The sequence below is a fragment of the Astatotilapia calliptera genome, chromosome 15, assembly GCF_900246225.1.
Source record: "Astatotilapia calliptera chromosome 15, fAstCal1.2, whole genome shotgun sequence".
Taxonomy (NCBI): Eukaryota; Metazoa; Chordata; class Actinopteri; order Cichliformes; family Cichlidae; genus Astatotilapia; species Astatotilapia calliptera.
This window is the reverse complement of record NC_039316.1, coordinates 13,110,861-13,122,307: the sequence shown is the minus strand read 5'-3', so window position 1 is coordinate 13,122,307 and position 11,447 is coordinate 13,110,861. Positions and strand designations below refer to the sequence as shown.

Sequence of the window (11,447 nt, the reverse complement as noted above, 5' to 3'; positions counted from 1 at the left end):
CACACCCGAGCCTCAACTCTCGCCGCCTGATACCTGTTACTAGTCTGTGGCCCTGGGGTTGGGGAGCGCTGGTCTAAACCACTAGCTACTTGTCAGAGCCAAGGTATGCAGAAGAGCATCTCCGAATGCACAATTGAACCTTGAAGCAGATGGGTGACAGCAGTAGACTATCAAACCGGCTGCAGCTAAGAACAGGAAGCAATAACCATGTCCATCAAGGCCATCAGGCACGTTTACAAAACAAATTTGACCAAACTGGCAAAAGACTTATCAGCATGCTAGAGTTTTTTTTCTTTCATAAGTTTAGATTGCAGTTAAAAACATTTTTCAACACAGTGTTAATGTGTCTAAATCTACTGTGGTGCCACTCTTGCCAGAGCCACTGGGTAACTAACATAAGTTCCTTATTCAGTTTCTCCTCTCACTTAAATGGGATGTATCCAATAGTGAGAACACCTCTGAAATGGATCTCCTTTGAAAAAAGATAACATTTAATTTTGCTTAAACACAGTATAATTTGCACTTGATTAAAGGTTTTGAAGCAGTCTCTTAGCAGTCTTCACATATGGAACTTAAAATGTTTTCCCTTCAGTGGGGAAAAAAGAAATTCAATCAGTGGTTGAATATTTAGAACATCTTTATTTGGATGAAGTGTTGGGCTGTTTTGACTTGCACATCACATTTTACAACAGGGTCACATTGGGGCTTCTGGTGAAATGGTAAACAGCCTGCAGTGAGGTAACAGGAACCGCACGATATGAAGTGAGCAGCAGGACGGGTCTCCACGGCGCACACTCGCACCCTCTGAAATCCACAACCACTTTAAGCTGTACAGCATGCAATGCCTCTATATATGATAAAACTTGAATATCTACAAGGTGATCGGTCACACGGGACGCTTCTTTATCATCACTTGCACACCATGTGTAAACATATTCATTGTAATATTTGCTTAATTTGTTAGAGACTGCTTTGGTCTCACTTGTGTATTATACCGAACAGCACTTTGATCCCTGTACACATCTGGAAACACTCAGAACTAATCATCACGACGTGGACACAAAAAAAAGAAACAAACAACTTTCATCGCTGACGTAAAGACACGCAGACGTGGCCAGAGAGGCACAGAATAAATAAAAGGATTAGTGAAGTCGGTGGCCTGTAATGTTCCTCACTCAAACAGCAGATCTTCATCCGCCTCCTCTGTCAGCATGTTGGCGGGCTCAGCGATGGGTCCCAGAGCAGCTAAACGGGCGGCTATTTCCAACTCCGTCCTTTCCCTTAGCTGCTTCTTCTTCTCTTGGATCTTCTTCAGTCTGGCAAAGCAGAGAACATTCTGTGTTATAACCAAAAGTTGAGGATTGGGCAGTCTGGTTTTGGACTTAAGTTGCTGGGGTAGTGACAGAATGAATTCGGAGCTGTGGACAGCCAGTTGGAACAAGAATATCTAATAAACATGCAAAAGATGCCTCCTGATAAGTTTTTTTTTAGGTTTATGCACTAAAACCTTCACGAGGCAGACAGAAAACATCATCACCTGTAAAACTCCTCTCGCTCCCTCTCATCCAGCTCTGTGATGATGTAGGTGAGGGTGCGATCAATCCTGGGAATAATCACTGCAAAGCGGATTCAAAATTATTTTACCTGCACCAACCCTTTTTTTTTTATTTAAAAAATTAATTAATAGATAAATGTATTAATAAAAGGTTGCAGTTGAATGTTAAGTGTGTTTACCGTGCTCGATGGCGTTCACACGGCGGTTGGTGATCTTTATGGCTTCATCCAGAGTGACAAAAGATGTCTGCAAACCAAAATTGAGCAATTTTTTCCACTTAAACTTCAGCTTTTCTAGAGTATAGATTACATTTTATCTGCATCTTTAATCCACACAGGCTCAGTGTACGAATGTATCCTTTGTGGTAATGTTGTAGTGATATGCCACACAGCAGGAATACACAAACTATAGCGGGAGACGCTACCCCTTTGTTTTCACGAGTTGTTTTGGTCATTTAGGATGTGAGCCTTTGATTATACACTCACATTGTGCACAGTTACATTTGAGATCATCAATACAATTTTAGTTTCAATGAGGGACATTACATTGTGCTTTTTTCAATGATAATACCACTGGGGGGAAAAACCCTAACTATAAAGCATGCTTTTAATATGTCACAGCGCCTCCTACCTGTAAGGAGGCCAACTCCACAAGCAGCTCCACAGCTCTGGCATAGTTCCTCTTCAACCTCGAGAGCTGCTCTCCTCCTCTCGCCAAACCGGTGAGCTCATAACCTGACAGACACAAACACATCGTGGGGTGAGCGCTCTCTGCGATTCCCTTCAAACCCGATGTAGAGTTACACCAAACTCAGACGTGTGACTGGACTTACTGTCTCCGCCTTCTTGGTAGTGTTCGAATACTGGAAGGGTGACACCTAAAAGAAGAAAAGCAGCAGATATTTTAAACAAAACAAAACAAAAAAATGATTAAAAATGAGAAAATATTTTTTGATGCTAACCTGCCACATTATCTTTCTTGGCTCTGACCTTCACCTGGGCTTTGTTAACATTCTGGATTACAGTTGTGCTGTAGGCCAAAAACAACAGATGGAAGTTGCTCGTGTATCTGCACCAGAACACAACATCACGTCGCTGACACGTTATTCTCATTCTTACCTGAAGTCTCCTGCAGCAAATTTAGCTTCAGCCAAAGAGAAGGCAGCCTCCCTCATCACCTCTCCCATCTTGGTTTTAGTCTAAAAGTATAAATAAACACACTTTTGGGAAACATGTAGCTGAAAGCCTTCAGGAAGATTTTATTTCATGAGGTTTTGATTCAGACTGGCTGTAATTTGTTAGTTTATAACAATGAAGGTACCCAATTAATTACTATAGAAACACCTCTTAGTATCAGATTAATTGAGCATTATCATGAGCTACAGCCTCCAACCAAAGATCATGATGTATGAATAAAGTATTTGTTGCATCATCGGTTCTTTTGACCACATTAGGACCAAAAACGAAGGCTCATTTTAAACTGACTTCAATAATTTTGCGAAGGATCTGACGGAAGCGCATGGAGAGGGCATCGGACTTCTTTTTGAGCAGGTTGCGGCCGGTCTGTGCTCCCTTCAGCCGAGCCTTCATGATGGTCTGAGCCCTGCAAATCCAGAGAAAACCCACATATTTTTAACACTATTTGAATCAGATGGTTAAATTAGGGGTAAAATGACACAACCAAGTTTCATTCATTTCATCTCCTTGTCATGTTTTCACTCAGACCTTAGGCCATCCCAAGGTCTCTGTCTCTCTTCTCAGGTAGTTGATACCCTCACCCCAGTTTTTTTTTTTTTTTTTTTTTTTAAACCGGCAGATTTTCCTCTTTTCTCTCTCGACCTCTATGCTTGTTAAAGCTCTTTTTTTTTAAATGGATTTGCTTCTTATTTTCCCCATTTCATATACTGGTTCAATGGGTCATCTCTGAAGGACAGGAACAGCCTTAATAGCATTATTAAAGTCTTATACTCCAAGAGTACCAAGTCCAAAGAAACGTGTAGTTCAGAAAGAAAAGGGTCTTATTAATCAAGGTGGCCACATTCTCTCTAGTGAGTTTATTTCAATGCCCTCAGGTCAGGGCTATCCTGCGCCCATGAAGCGGAAAAAAACCCACTACTGAAACTCCTCTGTTCCCTCTTCTACCAGGCTACTAAATGCTAATTGTCAAGAGTAGTAGTTTGTTCTGGAGCACCAGTGTGGTTCACTGGTTTTAGCAGGAAAACCTGTATATTATAGGGCTATAGTGTGGAGGCCTGGGTTGTAATTCATCCAGCCATTTGCTAGCTTACCTTAAAAATGAATAAGTAGTAGTACCTGTTCGTCTCTTTCATCTAGCTAATATATAAGTCCATGTGTTGTAGTTCTGGTGGGAGACCTTACAATGAGCTGCTGACAAGTTGAATTTTATCTGCTAAATGGCTAAGTAGTTGTAACTCACTTGTCATTGACTGTTCATTGACTTTTCATTTAAATTATCATGACTGATAACTTTCAATTTAAATAAAGGCTGAATAAGATTTTCCAAATCAGAATCTTTCCCCAGCTCTTTCCAGACTTGAGCAGGTGACTCATATGCTGCCTTAGGCCTGTGTTGGAATTTAACATGGCTCCATAGTGTAAAGGTTAGAGATCCCTGGAGTAAGACCAGTTAAATATGGGGATCCATCTTCTGTGGATCCCTCTTTGTGAATAAGGGAGCAGCCGAAAATATACAGCCATCAACATTCAAGCCCACTTTTGTGTCACATTACTCACAGATTGTTACATGTTAGATTGTTAACGATGTCATCCTGATCGTCTATAATATAAATTTACTTTTGTTGCTCTATGCTGTACAACATCTGCTGAATCCCTTCCCATCATGGAAGAGAGATCCCATTAATTTTCCTGAGATTTCTTCTGTTTTTCACCATTTCAGAATTTTAGAAATTTTCAAAGATTTCAGATTTTTTTTCAGGAGATCTTATCTGATCCAAGAGTCTACGGACAGAAGGTGTCACATGCTGTGATTTGTGTAATAGCGTTATTTTTAAAACAAGGTAAGGAACAACACAATCTGCACCACTCCTCTACATACACAGCTCACTGATATTTGCACCCAGGACCTGATAAAAGGGTCAAACCTCGGTGTTTTACAGTTTCAGTAGTCCTAAATGTAATATAACTGGAAGCAGGTGAAATTAGATTAAAATGAAGTCTCTCCGACTGACAGCTCACACTTGGATAATGTTAGAAATATCACATGACAGCAGCAGGATTCTTCCTCTTTTAAACGGTAACCTTGGCACAAAACAAAACGGCGATCCCTGCTTTTCAAATGCATGCAGAAAATTATCCACAACTTTCATATATAAAAGCAAATATGTCAACAAAACAGTGGTATATGAGCTTTAACGAAGCTACATTGCTTTAGCAACTAGCCATCGCACAAGCTGCTTACATTCTGGAGGGGAATATGTCGATCCTGTCTTTTCCAGACATCTTTCCGTTTTTTGTCGATTACTGAGATTTTCAGTTCACTCCCGCTTCCCTAAATCAACACTACAACTTTAGCTCGAATCCTGAATTATTAATCTAGACATATAACAGCTAAAATCTTGCTCTTCGTGTAGGATTAGAAGAGCAGATCGAGTTGACGGTCGTGATCTTGTCGGCGATGATCAGCTGGCCCTCCGCGTCATGTGACCAAAGAACCAAACTCGTTCTGCACATGCGCCAGTGTGGAAGGTCCCTACGATCTTTTCCGGGTCGACAAATTAGCACACCCATGAATGTGAGCTAGCGGGCCCGAGTTACTCATTAAAAAAAAAAACACACCAGATAGAAAACCGAATCTGACATTTAAACAAAGTCAGCACGGAACATTCAGGCGCGTCGTTCTGTAACCTTATGACACAGGTGAGTTTGTTTTATGAAGATGTCGTTTGGCGGGGACTGGGGAACGATCGGAACTGGCAGATAGCCGGCTAACAGCTTAGCCTGCGTGTGCCGCATGTGAGCTGGGCACCGGGTTATTAGCTGGGAAGCTAACTGATGTTGAAAGAAAGCGTTTCTGCGCTTGAATGAACATTCTTCTCGTGGTTTTAAATGTGATAACTAGGAAGTCATACAGTCGCTGGTAACACGTACTAAATATTTGGTAAGCAGCTTTTTGTGTCCATATTTTGTCGCCGATTCTGTCTTTTAAACAGTAATTGATTTTTCTGCGATGATGATGCGTTACATCAGTCCATTCACAGCAACAGGAGAAAACGACAAATGGCAGAAGTTTGTTTCATTTCGCTGCTTTTATTTTATGTCCTGGATATTTTTATAAGCTAAACCTGGGCATTGGATTTTGTTCGGTGGGAAAACAGAGAAACACACATAAGTGGCTCCATTCAAACATCCTGAGACTTTTCGTTTAATATTGAAGGTATCTCTCTATTTTGTCCACACCTTTCTTGATAGTAGACTAAGGATTAGAGAGAAAACATCTGTATGGCCAAAGTCTTCTTATAGGTTAAAGCCTCTAAAAATGACCACAGCTAATATTTTAAAATCTGAGTAAAATAGAAAAAGTGATATTTTTCATTACAGTGTTCTTCCATAAAGGAATGTCTTTACTGGTAGCTGAGTTTACAGGCACTGCAGTGTATAGTTGAAATACTCTGATGTAGAAAGGGGTTGATGTTAATTGGCTGACTGCAGCATTTTACACCCAACAGATTGTTATTCAAACTCAGAGTACTTGTGGTTGCTGACATTGTGTCTCAATTGCCTGTCTGTGGCCTGCATAACCATGATATCACATCAAGGTGGTTATCATCTTGATGTGATATCAACTCTCAAAGAAATGGACTAGCCATATACTAGCCCAGATAGTGGGTCCTGGAAGATGAGCCAACTCTGACCCACCAAAGAGGCATGGTATTTGTAAATGGGCTGTATTTGTATAGCGCTTTACTAGTCCCTAAGGACCCCAAAGCGCTTTACACATTCAGTCATCCACCCATTCACACACATTCACACACTGGACTATCACTAGGAGATGATTTATATGTAAATGTTAAACAGAAGCAGAAGATACTAGAGTTTAAAGACAACAATCAGGAGTGATGAGATCAAAGAATGGGAAAACAACGGTGATAGGATCTAAGGGTCAAACACTCCAGGGGGTAGGCTGCTGTCCTCAGGTTACAGGGACTACAGGATGTTAAAAGCAAAAGATTTGGGGAATAGCAAGGCTGTCCCCTTATTTGTCATCTCAGTCTAGCTACAAGTGCAGTTACATGAGAGAGTTGGCATTAGCAGCATCCAATCGGTCATAAACCTGGATAAGCCTACTGCCAGCAGGGACGTTGATTTTAAAGAGGAGACAACTGTGATATTAGAAGAATATAAAGTGGTCATACACATAATACAGGCCGACAGCAGCACGGCTGCTGCAGACCAGTCAGCGGTATGAGTGTTTGTAACAGAAAAATGTTCAGGAGCTCTTGAATGGAATGATGACGCTGTTTCAAGGAGAGTTTGTTTGGTCATTAGGCAGTGATTTCATACAAGCTAATCTAGACGTTAACACGGTGATGTGCCCTGGTAACAAGGGATTTGTGCTTCTGTGTTGAAAGCCTATGTTGTAACCTGACATGTAATTAGACATCGTGTGGACGCAGCCCACAACTATTACGATTGTTCTGTATTTTTGAGTCCTCTTGTGCATTTCTGTCTACTTTTTCACAGCATAGTTTGTATTTTATTAGTGAGAGAATAATAATCATTGGCTCTATAATTTGTGGCTGACCCCACATATAAAACACTGATTCACAACCATTAAGTAATTAACACGTAATAGACCATACACAAGCATGAATGGGTCATGGGTCCTTTACTTAGGTTACGTTGTAGGTGCTGTAGGTGACTGCTCCCTTTAGGGGTCACCACACCAGATCCTCTCATTCTGTCTCTAGCATCTGCTCTGACACGTGCTCTGCATGTCTCTTTCACTACATCTAAAAGGAGGATTGTCAGAGGGATGGTGTGACAGATTATTCACAAATCACTATGATTGAGATTAAAAAAGACAAAGAAAACCAGAATGAAATAATTTATACATGGTTCTCTGCTAATTTAATGTTGAGCTTTGATTGTGTTTAGTTGTGGGACTTGTTTTTAAACAACCTTTGGTGAAAACTGAAGCAGTGGAGGCAGAGATGCTAGTTACAAGTTATTAACTATTTTTTTTATTAACTAGAATAAAAACTGTATTTATTAGTACCGAAACACCAAGTTACAGGCCGAGCAGCACTTTTCACAGTGTTTAAAACTGCAAAGTGAAGATTTGTGCCATGACTTGCAGACGTTAAGCTCCCCCTGTCTTCTTAACTGTTTCTGACCTCACAGCAATGCCGGGGCTCAGCTGTCGATTTTACCAGCACCGGTTCCCAGAGGTGGAGGATGTCGTGATGGTGAACGTGAGGTCCATCGCTGAGATGGGTGCCTACGTCAGCCTTTTGGAGTACAACAACATCGAGGGCATGATCCTCTTGAGCGAGCTGTCGCGTCGACGTATCCGCTCCATCAACAAGCTCATCCGCATAGGCCGCAACGAGTGCGTGGTCGTCATCCGAGTAGACAAAGAGAAGGGTGAGTGTAGATTAGTATAGTTGAAACTGGCGGTGTGTCGGATCTGCAGGGCAGTGGTGGAATAAAAACCATATGAAATGAGATCTTTTTGTGTGGTCCACATTTCCTTTTTTGAATTGAAGCTAGAGGTGTTATTCTGTGACATCAGGTGGACTGAGACAGGCTGTGGTTGGTAATATGATCAATAACTTGCATTATGTTATAGCATTCACCAGTTTAATGTCAGGACAGTCTCACATGACACACAGAATATCTCATTTGGAATAATTAAAGGGGACCTAATGAGGTCACCATATGTATGAGTAATTCCTGAAGCTCAGGCTTCAGGCTGCTTTTTAATGCACCGTTTCAGACCCTTCTTGTGCTTTCGGCTCTGTATGATGTCACTAGAAGGTGATATCTTTATCTGTTCAAAAGTTCTGTGGGAACTGCAGCTCCACCCACCAGCAGCAGCCCAATCAGATGCAAGTTTGCCTTAAACAGCTTGTCTGAGAGAGTGGGTGAACTGAGGCTCGTTATAAGATGAATGAAGATGATGATTTTTGAGTTTATAACACATCGGCATATTTCATACATTCAAAAAAAAAAAAAAAAAGGAAAAACAAAACTGACATGAATTAAGCATGAGCACTTTGAACTGAGTTACTGAACTGGACATTTTCTGCTAATCGCAAAATATGCAGCTCATCTGACTCGTATTACATGGCTATTTTCTTTATATAGATAGTTGTGCAGATTTGACCTGTGATCCATGTACCGACACTCGAGTAGAGACACAGGATGGAAATGCAAAGGTGGTAATGAGGAAATAAAGACGAGCACATTTTGAAACTTAGACCAGCAAGTGGCCATCGAATCCCTCCCTGTTAGTTAATCGTATCATTCCTAATCCTAAGAAACTACTTGCTGCACTAAAACAGCTTTTTTTGCATTCCTTCTGTTTTCTTCTCAGGATACATTGATTTATCAAAAAGAAGAGTTTCGCCAGAGGAGGCCATCAAGTGTGAGGATAAATTCACCAAATCTAAAACTGTAAGTTGGTCAGGTGCTTTTTATCTGTCTCGGTCATTTTGGTGCAAGTTGCCCAGCCTGGAGAGGACTTCCTTGTCTTGTGTAAAGTTAAGGTAGATGGAACTTGCCTTTGAGCCTTGTTGTGGTCAAAGTAGTGGTCATTTGGTTCAGGCGTTCATTATAATATTGTGAGACAAGTGAGACGTGTATTTGTAAGAAATTGTAAACGTCTATCTTGTTTGTTTGCGCTGAGCTGATTTTGAAAGTGCTTGCAGGTTTACAGCATCCTGCGACACGTGGCAGAGGTGTTGGAGTACAGTAAGGACGAGCAGCTAGAGAGCTTGTACCAGCGCACCGCATGGGTCTTCGACGAGAAATACAAGCGGCCAGGATACGGCGCTTATGATGTCTTCAAACAGGCTGTATCGTAAGTTCTCATTTCAGCACCTCTTATTAAAATGAAACACAGGTTGTTCAGTGTGTGCACACATTTACATGTTGATGGCTTTCTGCAGAGATCCTGCTATTCTGGATGGCCTGGATTTAACAGAGGAGGAGAGGAATGTGTTGATTGATAACATCAACAGGCGACTCACTCCACAGGCTGTCAAAATCAGAGCAGGTGACTGTTTACTCACAGTGTTTCTCAGTTGGACTTAGGAATAAATTAGAAATGTGAAGATAACCTCCTCTACCTCGTGCAGACATTGAAGTGGCGTGCTATGGTTACGAGGGGATCGACGCCGTGAAAGAAGCTCTGAGGGCTGGGCTGGGCTGCTCCACAGAGGCCATGCCCATCAAGGTAATCCTTCTCTCTTCCATCAAGAAGTAAAAAGTCTCTAGCTGTAGGCTCTACTTGGATCTGTCTCTCATGGTGTTTACCTTCTACAGATCAACCTGATCGCTCCCCCTCGCTATGTGATGACGACGACCACCCTGGAGCGCACAGAGGGCCTCTCTGTCCTCAACCAGGCCATGGCTGCTATCAAGGAGAAGATTGAAGAGAAGAGGGGCGTGTTTAATATCCAGATGGAGGTGAATGATTTCTTTCTTTCTTCTTTTTTTTTTCATGATCATGTTTGTCTTGGCATGATCATGCAGCACGGTGGTTAGCACTGTTGCCGCACAGCAAGAAGGTCCTGAGTTCAATTCCACCATCAGGCCGGGGTCTTTCTGTGTGGAGTTTGCATGTTCTCCCCATGTTTGCGTGGGTTCCCTCCGGGTACTCCGGCTTCCTCCCACCGTCCAAAGACATGCAGCTTGTGGGGATAGGTTAATTGGATAATCCAAATTGCCACTAGGTGTGAATGTGTGAATGAATGTGAGTGCGAATGGTTGTCTGTCCCTGTGTGTTGGCCCTGCAACAGACTGGCGACCTGTCCAGGGTGTACCCCGCCTCTCGCCCTATGACAGCTGGGATAGGCTCCAGCGCCCCCCGCGACCCTGAAAAGGAGAAGCGGAAGCGAATGGATGGATGGACATGTTTGTCTTTAGCTCATCTGCCTATACTGTAAACTTTGTCCTGCAGCCTAAGGTGGTGACGGACACGGATGAGACAGAGCTCGCCCGGCAGCTGGAGAGGTTAGAGCGCGAGAACGCCGAGGTGGATGGAGACGACGACGCTGAGGAGATGGAGGCCAAAGCAGAGGATTAAGAGTCGGTCCTCTTTGGAAAGCTGGTGGGGAGAAAAGCATCAAAGGAGGAAAGAAGAAAAATAAACGTGGACAGACCTGGCCTCAGTCACCCAGTCCAACAGATGTTAACTTTCACATTGCAACCATTAACTGGTGTTACTATTTTTATTGGCAACATCCCAGTTTGTTCAAGAGAGGTTTGTCTCAGAAGAAGGTAACTGAAACGCGGTCTTTTTAACCAGACACGGACACAAGGATGGTTAAATTACAAGTTAAACATCACTTATAGTTTTTATTTTAAAGTACCCCATTTGATTAAATAACTCTAAGACAAGAAAAGCTGTTTTCAAGCTGTGGCCTTTCATTTTACCTCTTGCTTTAAGAGCCCGGTGTCTTCAGTATCCACGCCGCTTTATCTCCGGCTGCTCGCTGGATGTGACTGACTGAAGGGGAAACGCATATGCTTCGTCTGTCTCTACACCGGCCAGCGGTGACTTTATGTGCTGATTCTCTTCCAGTTAAAGGGTTTTTACTGGCTCTTGTTTAGCTCCCATCGTATCAATAAAGATCTGGAAGTTTTGATCTCAATGCCTTTTTGTCAGTTTAATTAAATTGTTCCACCAA

At 42.2% G+C, this 11,447-nt stretch overlaps 2 protein-coding genes across 3 annotated transcripts; one reads left to right on the top strand and one right to left on the bottom strand.

Annotated features, from left to right (window-relative positions):
* Nucleotides 1-619: 619 nt before the first annotated feature.
* atp6v1d (ATPase H+ transporting V1 subunit D) lies at nucleotides 620-5,229 on the bottom strand. The gene is made up of 9 exons (XM_026194812.1): nucleotides 4,994-5,229; nucleotides 3,040-3,157; nucleotides 2,674-2,753; nucleotides 2,517-2,584; nucleotides 2,388-2,432; nucleotides 2,186-2,289; nucleotides 1,735-1,801; nucleotides 1,538-1,616; nucleotides 620-1,316 (listed from the first exon to the last, which is right to left on the bottom strand). The coding sequence occupies exons 1-9, from the start codon at nucleotides 5,032-5,034 to the stop codon at nucleotides 1,172-1,174; spliced, it is 747 nt and encodes a 248-aa protein (XP_026050597.1). The 5' UTR covers nucleotides 5,035-5,229; the 3' UTR covers nucleotides 620-1,171.
* Nucleotides 5,230-5,283: 54 nt separating this feature from the next.
* On the top strand, nucleotides 5,284-11,411 carry eif2s1b (eukaryotic translation initiation factor 2, subunit 1 alpha b). 2 transcript variants are annotated; one of them, XM_026194810.1, is made up of 8 exons: nucleotides 5,284-5,451; nucleotides 7,936-8,178; nucleotides 9,131-9,210; nucleotides 9,465-9,616; nucleotides 9,705-9,811; nucleotides 9,894-9,991; nucleotides 10,081-10,224; nucleotides 10,718-11,411. In XM_026194810.1, the coding sequence occupies exons 2-8, from the start codon at nucleotides 7,938-7,940 to the stop codon at nucleotides 10,841-10,843; spliced, it is 948 nt and encodes a 315-aa protein (XP_026050595.1). In that variant the 5' UTR covers nucleotides 5,284-5,451; nucleotides 7,936-7,937; the 3' UTR covers nucleotides 10,844-11,411. The 2 variants fall into 2 exon arrangements, with proteins under 2 accessions (XP_026050595.1, XP_026050596.1); XM_026194811.1 differs by lacking the exon at nucleotides 5,284-5,451 and adding an exon at nucleotides 5,554-5,692.
* The last annotated feature ends 36 nt before the right edge of the window (nucleotides 11,412-11,447 follow it).